Source organism: Balaenoptera acutorostrata, chromosome 11 (assembly GCF_949987535.1).
Source record: "Balaenoptera acutorostrata chromosome 11, mBalAcu1.1, whole genome shotgun sequence".
Taxonomy (NCBI): domain Eukaryota; kingdom Metazoa; phylum Chordata; class Mammalia; order Artiodactyla; family Balaenopteridae; genus Balaenoptera; species Balaenoptera acutorostrata.
In genome coordinates, this window is record NC_080074.1 from 11869169 (window position 1) to 11884678 (window position 15510).

At 49.2% G+C, this 15510-nt stretch overlaps 1 protein-coding gene across 1 annotated transcript; it reads left to right on the plus strand.

The window, feature by feature from the left end:
* The first annotated feature begins 377 nt into the window (after nt 1–377).
* EIF3D (eukaryotic translation initiation factor 3 subunit D) lies at nt 378–15094 on the plus strand. The gene is made up of 15 exons (XM_057557242.1): nt 378–715; nt 3121–3253; nt 3564–3609; nt 4491–4627; nt 5706–5791; nt 6337–6409; nt 7371–7483; nt 8373–8505; nt 9024–9171; nt 9929–10059; nt 10791–10876; nt 10972–11101; nt 13876–14018; nt 14213–14496; nt 14942–15094. Exons 2-15 carry the CDS (start codon nt 3131–3133, stop codon nt 14953–14955), a joined length of 1647 nt encoding a protein of 548 aa, XP_057413225.1. The 5' UTR covers nt 378–715; nt 3121–3130; the 3' UTR covers nt 14956–15094.
* Nucleotides 15095–15510: the final 416 nt, after the last annotated feature.

Here is a 15510-nt window from a genome sequence, read left to right on the forward strand (position 1 = left end):
CTATGGAAGGGAGACCCGGAATCTGCACTTTTCAAATTAGCGCTCCAGAAATCTCTGTCAAATAATAAAGTTTGAGAACTGTGGAGGTATGGTTTGAACCCTGGCAGCCACCCACTACACTAGTAGTCTGATCTACGCAGGTCACTTTGCACCTCCTGGCCTCAGTTTCCGAAACCGTGAAAGAACAGCGCGTCGCAACCACATCAGCCTGAGACACTCGACCTCCCCCTAGCAGTGAGAATCGAACAACACGATCGCTTAAAGAAGGCAGGAGCCGCGGGGCACTGTGGGATACAGAGGTGACGAAGCGGCCCGCAAGGCATTGTGGGACATAGAGGCGCTGCTAGCCACTCTCGGCCTCCAGCTTCGATTGCAGGGCAGCCTCGTTTCAAGAAACTTGAAAACCCCCTCGGAGCGTCGCCGGGTGTCCCATGACGTAACTGTAAACATCCTCCGGTGTCTTGCAGGCTAATCAGAACAGCTCGAAAAGAACAGTGACGAACTTTCCGGGTTGCCTTTCCTTTACGACTCGTGCATTCGGCCGCCGAACCGGAAGGAAGCTGGGGAGCAGTTTACGACAGCGCCGGGCGTGTTTACGGCGCCGGCCGCTGCGCGCGCGTCTTTTTTCCTTTCCCAGTTCCTCGGACCACAGGTGGTGCTGTGGTCTCCGGCCTGGACAATCTCTCGCCATCGGGCCCGGCTAAGGCCGTTGCAGGTGAGCAGTGTGTTTCGTAGGGTTCCGCGGACCTCCGGGGCCGAGTTGGGCGGCTCCTGGCCTTCGGGGGCCTACCGGAAGAAACCCCCGTACACCCGCTCCTGCCGCCGCTGTCCCTCCGCTGGGCGGGGCAGGACTCTGCCTTCGGGGGGTCCCAGGTCCGACCCAGTGCGGGGCAGAGCCTTGTGGCTGAGGTCTCTGGCCCTAGACTCCGTTTAGCGGCCGCGGGCTGGGCGAATGTGATCATGTCACTTAACCCAGCTAGGTCTCAGGGTCTTTTTAAAGCGGCCCACGGCTCCCTGAGCTGTTACTGAGCTGTTATGAGAGAGGTATTGGGGGTGCCAAGCTGAGCGGTGTTCGGCCCTCTCTGAGGATTTTACGGTCCAAATGTTTCCTTTCCTTTTCTTTGAAATGGGAGGCTAGGGTGGAGTTGATTGATCTCTGATCTGAAACTCTCTACCCGCCAGGAATTGATGTGGAACGATCTGCAGTGGCTGCCATAATATACCCAGTACCGTGGCCTGCCAGCCGCAAGGCCCCTTCTGACTGCCCTGTTGGTGCCTCGTCATCCTGCCCCTGTAGCCAGTACAGCTGTCACTCCGTTTTAACTGAAAGGCTTAGTTTCTCCTATTGGTTCCATTGTGTTCACTCTTATTTTACGTGCGTTGAAACCAGGTGACTTCCTCCCACTCCCACCTCCCCCAGAGAAATGCATGTCAAGCCTTGAGCCCGTTTACCTCCAGCTCTGACAAAACAAGTCGATTTTTTTAAAGTGTGTTTGGAGGTATCTTACTGTGTTATCAGTAGGGGCTGAAACCCCAGATCTTTTCAGGCCACTGCCCAGCTTATAAAATAATGGGAAGAGTGTTGGACTTAGGGCAGACGACCCTAGAAACCAAATCTATTTTGAAATGATGGGAAAGTCAACTGCTTGATTTGGCTGAACTGCACATTTTTAATCTCTAAAATGGGGGCAGGGGTGGGAGGGTTAGTGGTGTTGCATCTGACACGTGTAGGAGCCTGATAAATATTTAATGTGAATTATTTTGAGACCACCACTACGCTTCCTGTAGTGTAACTTAAGTTCAAGTTGGAGGGTGGAGCTCCCAGGTCATTCCCTGTTGCTGTCACCCAAGTGTCCCTTCTGTAGGAAGCCTTAATCTCCCTATCATTGAACAATGAAGAGAGTTTCCTAAATTTAGTACCCTGCACTCTTTGATTGCTGTCCAGACTCCAGAAATATTTGTGTAATGAATTTTCCCCTGGGAACTCAGCTTCTGAGCATTTTCAGGGGATTACAGTGGATGATAAATGTGTAAGTTTTTGATAGGACCTGTCAGGCGAACATCTGTCTGGAGCCCCTGGTTTTTACGCAGAGTGTGGACGCTGGAGCCAGTTTGCCTGGGTTCAAATTTTTCGTCCATTAGTGTTGTGACTTTGGGCAATTTCTTGATCTCTCTGTGCCTCAGTTTTCCTATCTGGAAAGTGGGGCTAATACTGGCCCTACCTTGGGATTGTTGGGAGGAGTTGATGAATTTATGTGTGGTAAGCACTAAGAACATGTCTGGTACTCATAATGTTTATGAACATTGGCTTTATGGCCACTTTTATGAACTAAGGTTTCTGGTGGCCTCCTCAGCGTTCTGGCGGGCCATTTGCCTGACCCTGTGTTTACTTGCTCTGCATAAGGATTTTCATTGACAGAAAATCAGAACAACAACAAAGGAAAGTTACATTTCAGGATATATTCACGGACCCTTGTTTTCTTCTCGGCACTGTGTGTAAATGTATTTTTGCAAGACTCAGGAGTAATTGTGCAGCGTTTTACAATGGAATCATTTCCAAATATGTTAATTAATACATACGGCTTTCACAATGATTCTCTGATAGAAATAAAACAAGGATCTTATGTATTTTACAAATGAAAGAGACTGAGGTTTAGGGATTAAATATTGTGTGCCTGGTGAAGGTGAGAATGAGAACTACAACATGCTTATTACACTCGAAAAAAAGTTACTACGTTTCATCAAATAGGTGAGATACCACTCATTGTAAGAAGCACAATTATTTCATGTAACACCCGAGAAAGAAAAACTGCCAATTACGATATGACACCCCATCAAGCGGAAGGTGCAGACTCATTTCAGAGGTGGTACAGTGGAAAAAATAAAAATCAATGAAATATGGTACATCAATTTTGTTAGCAGTCTTCTGAGTTTTAAGTATTCACGATATTATTTACAAGAAGACATTGAATGGGGAGTAGCTCAACAGTTGAGGGTTCTGTTTTGTGTTTTGCATTTTTAATTTTGTCATTCATGTCTTAGCTTACCTCAAATGGAAGGCTTTTTTTTTAGTTTGAGGCTTTTCTTCATGGAGCTACTTATATTATTTGTATTTTTAAGGTTTTAGAAGATGGCAAAGTTCATGACACCCGTGATCCAGGACAACCCCTCAGGCTGGGGTCCCTGTGCGGTTCCCGAGCAGTTTCGGGATATGCCCTACCAGCCATTCAGCAAAGGAGACCGGCTAGGAAAGGTACTTGCCTGTCAGCAGGGGTCTGAATCTTTTAACCTGTGGCTGCTACTCCAAGTTCGTTTCATTTTTATTCTCTCAAAAGCATCAGGGTTATAAGTATCCGTTATATAGTATAATGTAGTATCCATTATATAGTATCCATCTGGATACTTCCAGTGGTCATAGGAGAGCTGGGCTCTTAAAAAGCCATCCTGAGCCAGTCCTGACACTTCCCCACACTGTGGCCTCACTTTGGGGGGGTTTCTGAGTGAACAGAAACCCACCTGGTTGACCTGTGCTCCGTGTCTTCTTCCCTTGTTGCTCTTACTAGGTTGCAGACTGGACGGGGGCCACGTACCAAGATAAGAGGTACACAAGTAAGTGTTCTCCGCCTGACTGCCCGGATCAGGGCCTTGGGGGATTGTTAGTTTTTCTGGTAACCTCCACCTGAAAGCATTCTAGGATGGGAACAAAATGCTGATAATAATTCATAGTATTTCAGGGCATATTCTGGACTGTGGAAACAATCCACATTCTTTTTGGAAGTAGCCTCAACTTAGACTGTTCATTAAAGAGGTTCGGCCTATTATAGTGGGTTCCCCCCCCCGACTTTTGGGGAGCCACGGCCCCTTTTACAGATCTGGTGAACATGTTCCCATTTTTCATTTCAGTGCAATTTATTGAACCTACGAGGCCAGTCAACGGATCCCAGTTTTAAAACTCCGGGTGTTAAGATCCTGATACAGTAAATTGGTTTCTTCCCTCTGTGCCAGTTGAGAGAGCTGGAAGTGGCTCCCTGGAATACTGAGTTAAGATTATCTGAGTCTCGTGTCAGCAAGAACGTCAGGCGTAGCCCGTTAGCCACGTCTGCCTTGGGCACCTGATGATGACAGTGACGATACCTATACCGCATATTTGCCTCTCCTGAGAGAGTAGATTTTAACTCATATTCTTACAGAATAAGGCAGAGAGTGAAATGGGCTTGTCTAAAGTTCCTCAGACTCTGTCTTGACTTACAAAGTTTTTTGGACCAGAGCTTTTCAAACTTGAATGTGCGTATGAATCAGCTGGGGATCTTATTAAAATGCTGATTCTGATTCAGTGGGTCTGGGGTGAGGCTGTGAGTCTGTACATCTAAGATGATCCCAGCCGATGGGTCAAGTCCTGAGACCACACTTTAAATAGCAGGGCTTTAGACCACCATGTATTTGTAGAGTCTGTAGGCAGTGTCGTTACACGCTGTCACCTTTGCCTCCAGATAAGTACTCCTCTCAGTTTGGAGGTGGAAGTCAGTATGCTTACTTCCATGAGGAGGATGAAACTAGTTTCCAGCTGGTGGATACAGCGCGCACACAGAAGACCGCCTACCAGCGGAATCGGATGCGATTTGCACAGGTAGGCCAAGAGCCAGCAATCTGACCGTCTTGGGGCTGTCATCTGCTGCTAAAAATGCTACCGTGTGAGTACTGCTGAGAGGAGAGCATGTTATTGTGGGTCTTCTAGTGAATCCCAAGTAGCTATTCAGTGACAATTGTGCTAAAATAAATGGGTACTAAGTCCAGGGGTGCATTTAAATAGTTTAGCTTTCTGTTGACCAGTAGCAAGGACATCTGTGCTAAGGATGGATGTTAGCGCTGGATTAACAAGGTGATCTGTGTCTGTTGCCTCACTTAATTGCTATGTCCAGGATTTATTAAATAGATCGTCCAGTTGGGCTGCATCTTCTTACATAAAGAGGCAAACTCAACAACTCTAATAAGAGCCAGTAAACCTACTTCAATAAAAACTGTGTGTGGATATAAATCTAAGCTAATTCCAAGTACAAACATACCTCATTTTATTGTGCTTCGCAGATTTTTTTTTTTTTTTTTTTTTTTTTTAACAAATTGAAGGTTTGTGGCAGCCCTGAATCGAGCAAGTCTTTTGGCGCCTTTTTTTCCAACAGCATTTGGCTCACTTCATGTCTCTGTGTCACATTTAAGTAATTCTCACAATATTTCAAACTTTTTCATTATTATTATATTTGTTATGGTGATCTATGATCCATGATGGCTAATGTTACTACACTGAAGGCTCAGATGGTGGTTAACGTTTTTTAGCAATAAAGTGTTTTTTTAAATTAAGGTGTATACATTGGTTTTTTTAGAAATAGTGGTATTGCACACTAATAGTCTACAGTGTAGTGTAAACTATATGTATAGCATAACTTTTATATGTACTGGGAAAGCAAAAAATTTGTGTGACCCGCTTTATTGTGATACTTTATTGTGGAGGTCTGGAACCAAACCCAAAATATCTCTGAGGTATGCTTGAGCTTACTTGTAAACCCCCGGATGTTGATTCTATAAAAGCAGAGTAAAATGTGCAATTTGGGTTGCATCCTAAACTAACTCTCATGGCCTGCCATTAGGCACTGCCAGTTGTAAGCCAGATCTCCAGGATTTTAACATGGATGTTTTTTCCTGCTTCCCAGCGGAACCTCCGCAGAGACAAGGATCGACGGAACATGTTGCAGTTCAACCTGCAGACCCTGCCTAAGAGCGCCAAGCAGAAGGAGAGGTGAGGTGCCCATCCTGCCAGAACAAGATATTCTTCCAGGACCGACTGCACTCTGACAGCAGGAGGCCAGAGCAGGAGAATAGTCATCTTCCCCACCATTGCGGGAAAACCAAAAAGTCTTCCCAGAGCCAATTAAGCCACTCTCTCAGCCCTGGTCTCATTCTCGAAGAGCTGTTAACAGCAGAGAGCATGGGCAGGAAACTGCTTGCAGAGGACGTGAGCACTGAAGGGAAACAAAGGCAGATAGGAAGCAATTTTGGAGTTTACCTGGACTCGGGTCCGCTGTGGCACGACTCCAGGCAGCTCCATTCACGCTGGGTCCTGTGAGTCCCTGGAGCTGTGTAGGACAGTAGCCCTGCCCAAGCTGGGGCTGCCAGTGGACAGCTGGATAGATGGAGTAAAATATATGCATAATACTGGTCAGTGGTGGGGGCAGTATGCCTCTCTAGCATGTCTAGTGTGCGCCCTGTTGGTCTGTTCTTTTTTTTAAGCCCCTGTTTTCCTTAAAAATCTGCACTGAAAGCACAGTTTTCCTGTCTTTCCAGAGAACGCATACGACTGCAGAAAAAATTCCAGAAACAATTTGGAGTGAGGCAGAAATGGGACCAAAAATCACAGGTAGGTATATCCATATCAGAATTCTGTCCAGGAATTTGATTTTGTGTATTTGTTTGGTTTTATAACAGCTTTATTGAGGTATAGTGCACACACTATACAGTTCACCCATTTAAAGTGTACATTTCAGTGATTTGTAGTGTATTGACAGAGTGCTACAACCGTTATTACAGTCCATGTCAGAAGGTTTTCATCACTCTAAAAAGAAGCCCTGTACCCTGTGCCAGTCAGCCCCTATCCTCCCCAGCCCTAGGCTGCCCCGTATCTATTTTCTGTCTCCAGATTTGCCTGCCCCAGACATTTCATATAAATGAATCACAGCGGAATGACCTTGTGTGACTGGCTCCTTTCACCAGGCATCATGTTTTCAAGGCTAATCCGTGTTGTAGCACATGTCAGCACTTCATTCCTTTTTATCGCCACATTCCGTTAGATGGATAGACCACATTTTGTTTATCCGTTCACCACTGATGGACATTGGGGTGGTTTTTACTTTGGGGCATTATGAATGACGCCACTGTGGACATTCCTGTACAAGTGTTTGTGTGGGTGTAGTGAGAGTAGAAGACATGTAAGCAAGTGTGAAGGTACAATTGTGGAAGTTACATTTTGCTGGACATGGTGCTTGCTGTAGCAGCAAGAATAAATAGCTGATACCCTGAGAGAAATATAAAGGAGCTGTTACAGCTCCTGTGTAAAACATAGGAATATAGAAGAGCCGATGTTCCCAGGGTGGCATCGTTACTGAGGAGTAGAATTCCCATTTGTTTCTGAACTCTTGTCCCTTCGGTCCTCTTCTAGATTGTAAGCTCCTAAGAGTCAGGGACGCTGCTGGAAAACAGCCAGCACATAGTAAATGTTCTGGATATATTTATTGAATAAAAGCCTTCATACTGTTAACCTGCCTTTCGCTTACATTTTGCACTGGCTGTCATTTTTCCCCTCCAATGGTTTCCCCCAACAGAAGCCCCGAGACTCCTCAGTGGAAGTCCGCAGTGACTGGGAGGTGAAGGAGGAGATGGACTTTCCTCAGTTAATGAAGATGCGCTACTTGGAGGTGTCAGAGCCCCAGGACATGTAGGTGACATCTTTTACTACTGTCCACCACACTCTTATGTGCGTGGACCAGCTGGTGATGACTGTTGGCCTAAGCCCTAGTATTTCCAAAGGTGTTGCGTAAGATTGACAAACAGGTTTTAAAAAGCAATGCCAAGAGGGGGAAAGCAGAAAGAAGTTTACTGATATTAAAACTTCATCTCCTCGGGAATTCCCTGGCGGTCCAGTGGTTAGGACTCCGCGCTTTCACTACCAAGGGCACGGGTTCAATCCCTAGTCGGGGGACTAGAATCCCACAAGCTGTACGGCGTGGCCAAAAAGAAAAAAAAACTTCAGCTCTCTTTGAACCTCCTGGCATTGTGAGCAAAAGAAGAATTAAATTATAGAACTCTTGTTGGCAGAAAGAAATTTGCTGTTAAACTCCAGATTTCTTTCCACTTCCTGAAATCCTGAGCAAAAGAAAAAATTAAGTTCTATAGCTCTGAGGGCAGAAAGAGAAAGATAGCAGTTCTTCAAGAGTCATGAAGCTTTTGCTTACATTTCAAAGAGCTCCTTACCTCAAAGGGCCAGTAGATGGAAATAACTCAGTGGGGAGCTGGAGCACCTGACCGGAGTCCGTGCGCCTGCTGGGGGCTCTGTACCTGCTCCTCTCCCTGTCCTGGCCTCAGCCTCCCTGCCTTTAAAATGGGGAGGCTGCGCAGAATCAGTGGTGTCCTCCCTGTTCTGCAGAGCCACATCAGGAGCTGACGGGGCAGGGCCCGCAGCAAGCACCGAGAGTCTAGTCGGAGACTGTTCGCGTCTCTCATACTCTAGACTTTGGGGTAAGACTTTGGATTCCGTGGCTTAACAGAAAAGAAGTAGGTGGTCTTCTTCCCCCTCACTTAGCGCGTGTTGCCTGCTCTCCCCTCAGCGAGTGCTGTGGAGCCCTGGAATACTATGACAAAGCCTTCGACCGCATCACCACGAGGAGCGAGAAGCCGCTGCGGAGCATCAAGCGCATCTTCCACACTGTCACCACCACGGACGACCCCGTCATCCGGAAGGTGGGCGCCCCCTGCCCCGCACCCGCCCACCCATGGCGAGTGTCGAGGCCTCAGGACAGAGATGCGGGGATGCGTGTGAATCGGTTGGGCCTCGGAAGCCCCTGTAGATAAGACTCTTCTGAATCGACTTAGGATTAGATGAAAATAAGAGCACTTTGCTGGCCAGACCGTAAGTGTTGATGTTAGGTAAAGCTGGGCCCGGGTCCCAGCTCTGCCGTGCTTCCTGGCTTCACCTCTCTGAGGCCTTAGCTTTCTTACCTGTAAATCGGGGTAAATGTACTTACCTCATGCCGCTGGGGTGAGGGTGGAAGCATCGGGCGGTGCTCTCCTGGGGTATAGCAGGTACCCAGGGAGCTGCGGTTCCTCGGACCCCAGGACACAAGCTTGCTGGCTGGCTGGCTGCAGCCTTGCTCAGACACGGGTGTGGGTGTGAACGCGCCTTACAGCGGAGTCCTTCCCCCGCTGTGAATGGCCAGTTCAGCCCCGAAGTAGCCTCGTGTCTCTTCTGTCCTCTGCAGCTGGCGAAGACTCAGGGGAACGTGTTTGCCACCGACGCCATCCTGGCCACACTGATGAGCTGCACCCGCTCCGTGTACTCCTGGGACATCGTCGTCCAGAGGGTCGGGTCCAAGCTCTTCTTTGACAAGAGGGACAACTCTGACTTTGGTAGGAAGCCTGTGTGGGAACAACACAGAGGTGCTGAGTGTCCTTGTTGGTTCCGAGCCATCCCCTGGTCTGGAGAATGGGTAGGGGAGGGTCTGTCTCCTCACAGGCGCCAACAGCCGTGTCAGAATCCCCCTCAGCCTCCCCAGCGACAGGGCAAGGGACTGTCACCGCAGTCCCTCTTGGGGCATCAGCCTTCAGAGTCCTCATGGTGCCCAAATACTGTGCTTCTAGTTTTTATTCATTTGAATAGCACTTTCCTGACTTCTGTCATCTCTCTATACCACCTTTAGTACATACTTAATGTTTTTCTTTAGATTGATGCCTTTTTTACTTCAGCATATTTACGAAGGAAAACATACGTACGCATATATCTTACGCCCTACATGTGTGTATGTGCGCACACACAATGAACGAAAACCACTCAAAAATAGCAGAGTGAAGCCAAACGTGATAATATTGCTTCTCTTTGTTGAAAAACTAATAAAATCAAACATTCTCTTGAGGAATCCAAAAAGAATGAAAAGGTTTGGCTTTCTTCCACATGATTGTGACTGAATTTAATGTTAGTGTCTCAAGTTATCCAGAAGCGCACCCTGCTCCTCCCCAGTGTGTCCCACACTCGGGACCCACGTTAGCAGATGGCGGTTCTTTGGAGGAAGGGTATGTGTCGTGTGGATCGCCACTGCTCCCCAAGGGGCCACGCACCTCTTCGGGGACTCTGTTTCGTGAGTGGTTGGCTGTGTCACCGCTCTTGCAGACCTCCTGACGGTGAGCGAGACAGCCAACGAGCCCCCGCAAGATGAAGGCAACTCCTTCAACTCACCCCGCAACCTGGCCATGGAAGCAACCTACATCAACCACAACTTCTCCCAGCAGTGCTTGAGGATGGTGAGGCCCTGGGAGCATCTGGGAGTCCATTTTTAGCTTGTCGACTCCAGCTGCTGTTTATTGAGCATCTGCCGTGTCGTCAGCTCTGGGGTTGTGGGATTGGTTAGGACAGACGGGGTCCCTGCCTGTCACAGGAGATCCGAGCTTGGGCTTTAAGATCAGACAGCCTGACTTTGAACCCTAGATCCACCAGTTTTTAGCTTTGTGGTGTCGGGCATGTTTCTTCTCTGTAAAATTAGAATACCAATAATACTTGTTTCACATAGATACATTGTGACCTTTTCTTCAAATATCTGTGTACAAGTACACTCACTGTTTCGGAGCTGGGGTTACAGCAACCAGCCAAAGTTGCAGCCCTTCAGAAGCTTTGTTACAACAGAGGAGGAAAGACAGTAAACCCTGAGTACATACATGTTGTGACAAGTGGCTGTGTGTGCCATGGAGGAAAGCTAAACAGGAGGGACGAGGTTGCTATTTAAATGAGACGCCTACAGCGCGTGGGCGACAAACATAAGCACGGGGTGAACGCGAGCTGTCACATCCGTCGTGGTCCGCGGGCTGCTTGCTTGCGCTCGGAAGGGGTAAACAGATGCACAGCACGCAGTGATCCCAGAGCCCCCTCAGGAGCCAGGGACCCAGTCAGGGCTGTGACAAAGCAGAGGTGCAGGGTCTGGCTGACTGCCTCGGCGACAAGTTGCTGCCGTCTCGTGACACCTCTGTCATCCTTGCAGGGGAAGGAAAGATACAACTTCCCGAACCCGAACCCGTTTGTGGAGGACGACATGGATAAGAATGAGATTGCCTCTGTGGCCTACCGGTATGTCGCCTCCCTGGTGCCCACTTGCCCTGTGTGGGTGGTGCGTCTGCAACCCAGGATCTCAGCTGACCAAAGGAGCTCCTCCTTCCTTGCAGTTACCGCAGGTGGAAGCTCGGAGACGACATTGACCTCATCGTCCGCTGTGAGCACGACGGCGTCATGACCGGCGCCAACGGGGAGGTGTCGTTCATCAACATCAAGACCCTCAACGAGTGGGACTCCAGGGTGAGTACCATCCTATGTCTCTCCTCCCCTCGCCTCACGTAGAGAGCTACCGAGATTTTGTCTTCTGAGTTTTTCGTCTACTTACTGAGAAAGAGATCGTGTGTGTGAGGTAATTACCTTCTTCCAGTGCTTTCTGTCCCTCCGTTCCATTCTGACCTGTTGATTTCTGCTCTCTGCAAGCGGGATTTTGATCTTTCCTTATGAGCCGGGCTGGCAGGTTTCCTGTAAGCCGCGCAGCTCTTCTTTTTGACCTGTTCTTTCGCTTACCGCAGCCCCTGCCTGGTCTTCAACCTTCGGACGCCCTTTTTCCAACTCCTTGACTTACTGAAGTCAGAGATTCTCAGATAAGCCCAGATTTGGCTCTTCAGGGGGCATCTTGAAAGAATCATGTTCCCTTCGCTTTTCCTCCTCTTTCTGTTCTCTCTCAGGCTGGTGCGCCATGATTATTGGGGTGTCATCCTTTCTGAAAGTACCTGGGCTACGTGCCTGAATTTGAAATGGGTGGCAGAGCTCCTCGGTGCTGCTGTGTAGAATAAAGGATTCTCCTTGCAAGGACAGCAAGGCCGGGTCTGTGTTGAACGAGGGTCCAGTGAGATGGAGTTTGGGGGCCGTTGTGCTCTGCCTTCATTAGAGCCAAGGGATTAGCATTCCAGGCTGCTGAGTCTCACCCCCAGATGCTCCTCAGCCTCCATCACCTGCTGAGAGCACACCGGAAGGTTTGCTGCGAACTTAGCTCTGGGCCAGCGGCCTTTTCTTAGACTTTCCACCATGCCCTCCCTGTAGCATTTGGTGTCGTCATATTTTTATGGCTGTGCCCTCCGTGTTAGTACCTTCATCTAGTCTTACACGTTTCTCAGCTTCCTTCACGTGTTTCCTTTGCTGGTTTCCCTCCTTTTTGACCCCCAGTGGAGCCTTCTCTTAGGGTCAGTCCCCTTTGCAAGTCATTTTGCCATAATCACTTCTTTATATAGCATGTATTCATCTTCTTTGGCTCCATAACAAAGTAACAGAAACTTGGAGGCTTAAAATGACATCCATTAGCTCATAGTTTGGTAGGTCAGAAGTCTAGCATCGTGTGGCTTGGTTCTCTGCTCAGAATATCCAAGAACTAAAGTTAAGGTTTCAGCAGAACTGAGTTCTCAGCTAGAGTTTCTGGAAGAAAATCCACTTCCAAGCTCATTCTAGTTGGCAGAATTCAGTTCCTTGCAGTTGTCAGATTGAGATCCCCTGTTCTCTTGCCACATGTCAGCTGGGGCCACTCAGCTCCTAGAGGCCACCCACATTTCTTTCCATGTGGTCCCCTCCACCTTCAAACCAGCAACATCAGATTCTTTTCGTGTTTGAAATCTCTGGCTTCCTCTGTGTCCAATCTCTACACCCAGATTTAAGAGACTTGCATGGTTAGGTGAGGCCCACCCAGATGGTCTTCCTGTCTTAAGGGACCTTAACTCCATCTGCAGAATCCCTTTTGACATGAGATAGCATGATCGTGGGTATTTCATCATACTCACATGTTCCATCCAGACTCCATGGTAGCAGATTCTGCAAGAGCAGGGTCACCAGGGGTCATCTTAGAATTCTGCCTACCCCGAGCCTCATCCTTGAACTCTAAAAATGATTCCCGAAATCTATTCTGACTCCCATTCCATTGTTGGTTTTTTTCTTTTTTCTAAAATACCTTGTCCTTCCAATGTCCTTGTTTGTCGTTCCCTCTGGCTTGGCCGTCCGTCAGCTTTGTCTCTCCTGCTCTCTTCGGCTCAGAGCCTCAAACGTCTCCTCCTTTGCACTCTTGAATTCTGCTGTCAGGTGCAGTCTGTCTTCTTGCTCAGCTCTGGGTCTCACTGACATCATCGCCCTAGTTTAGGGCCCTCCTCTCCTCGTGATGGCTATTATTAGCTGACCTCCCTAACTCGCTCCTCCCTCCCTTCAGTATCTCTGCCGGTTAATTGTCCGAAACACTGCTTCCTTGAGGAAGCACAGATTTGAGGAAAGGCCCTTAAAATGCCACAGCAAACTCACAAGGCTGCTGCAGGATAGTTTTAATTTTTGAAGAAAGCCCAGAGACATCTGTCAGAATACTGCCCCTAAGTGGTTTGGACCTAACTACTTAATAAAAGGAGCTCTTTAGTATTTCTTCTGGCCTAGGGTTGCCAGGAACCAAGAAAGTTTAGGAGTCTCTGCCGTGTGCCCTTCAGCCGGTCACTTCACTCTGAGGCCAGGTTCCCACATCTGCAGAAGAGGTGGTTGGAGAAGGTGGTCTCCGGGGTCTCTCTGCTTTTTGTCTGTCTCTGTGTGTACACACAGCGCCAGACCCTGACCTCCTCGCTCTCTGCGGGCCTCCACGCCCACCGGGGCTAAACCGGCCCGTCTCTCCCCGCATCCCTCTCAGATCACTCCCCCTCCAGCTTCTGCCAGTGTCCTCCGCGGGGGAGCTGCCAGGCTCCCACGCAAAACCCTTCCCCTCCGCACGGCAGGTGATAAACATGTACCCTCACCACTTGTGTGGCGCTTGTTTTTTTAACTTGTGTGCGTGCGTGTCCCAGTCCGGGTGAGCTCTTGTGAAGGGAGGAGTTGCGCTCTGTTGAGCGCCTGCTGCGCGAGGGAGGGACCGAGGCCCTGCCTCTTAAAAGATAAATCTGACCTCTGCTTTACCTGTGGGCTCGCCCCTCCCCAGCCAGGCCCACTAAGGAGTTTCTTCTCTGCCAGAAGTGGCAGCAGACCGTGGGCAGTGGGAGCCCGCCTTGGCCCCTGTAACCGGGGCTCCCCTCTTACAGCATTGTAATGGCGTTGACTGGCGTCAGAAGCTGGATTCTCAGCGAGGGGCCGTCATTGCCACCGAGCTGAAGAACAACAGCTACAAGTTGGCCCGCTGGACCTGCTGTGCTTTGCTGGCCGGATCCGAGTACCTCAAGCTTGGGTGAGATTCCTGTCCGGGAGCTCATCTTTGGAAGGGGGGGTCTGCAGGTTGGGAGACGAGGGCTGGCCTTTTCTCCTTTTTCTTGGGACAAGCATCAGGCCAGGTGTCACCATTTAACTGATACTCGACCCCAGGCGTCGCTGTGTCTCTGTGCCCGCCTGCCCCCACCATAATACTCCTCTTCCCCTCAATAGTTACGTGTCCCGGTACCACGTGAAAGACTCCTCACGCCACGTCATCTTGGGCACCCAGCAGTTCAAGCCCAATGAGTTTGCCAGCCAGATCAACCTGAGCGTGGAGAACGCCTGGGGCATCCTGCGCTGCGTCATCGACATCTGCATGAAGCTGGAGGAGGGCAAGTACCTCATCCTCAAGGACCCCAACAAGCAGGTCATCCGCGTATATAGCCTGCCCGACGGCACCTTCAGCTCGGATGAGGATGACGAGGAGGAGGAGGAAGAGGAAGAGGAAGAAGAAGGTTTGTAGCAAGGCTCCCTCCGAAGTCTGGAGTGAGCCGTGTGCTGGCTGGGGCCCGAGCTCTGGATGCACAGTCCTCTCTAGCCTCGATGGAAGCCTCTGGGAATTCCCTGAGATGTCACTTGGAGTAGCATTCAGTCTGGCTCCAGAAGCGGCTTCCAGAGCCTTTAGAGCACAAGACGGGGTCGGGGAGGAGAGTGGTCTTTTAGAGGCTAGGGCAAGGAAGAAGCATCTAGAGGAAGGCACCGGAAGTCCCTGATGTTAGCCAGTGGTCTGAGGGAGGAAAGATGCTCCAGGTGAGTTACACAGGCTTTAAGCTTTCTCACACCTGCTTCACCAGTAGGTGACTGAAGGAAATGTGAGGATCTGAAAGGTTTCACTTCTGAGTGGAGGTGTTGAAAATCATAAGCAATTCACCAGTTTGACGTGGCTTTTGTATCTTTCAGAGGAAGAAACCTAAACCAGACAGTGATGTGGAGCTGGATTCTGTGATTCTGCCGGGCCTAGGAGGGCCTTGGATACCTGGTGGAATGTTTGTCTGATTGTTGCTCTCTGCAGCTTGACAGTTGGAGTAAAGTATAAGTCTGTCTAGTCTCTTACCTTCATCGCGTGCCTATGTTATGATTGACAGCCCTTCTTCTCTGAGTAGCCCTTGGGAGAGGGAGGGTGAGATACAGCAGAGTCTCTCTGGAGTTCATAATCTGGGTTCCATCCTTTGTTCTTGAGCATTAGTAGTTTTACATTCCTGTTAGGAGGTGAATGCCCTGGATTTTTTTGTTCTTGGAACCCCTTGAAATTATCCTTTCCTGGGGAGTGTTGTCCATTGTGAGGTCCCCATAGGAAGTCCACTTCCACAAGCACGAGTGCCTGCTGGCTGTGTGCCAGACCCAGCTGCTGCCTTCAGAGACACACATCACTGGTGAAACATGAAGCAGGGCAGTCTTTGAAGGTTGAGGTGGGGTGGCTGCAGGTAAAGGAGATTGCCTCGGAAGATCTGATGGATGTTCCACTGTGT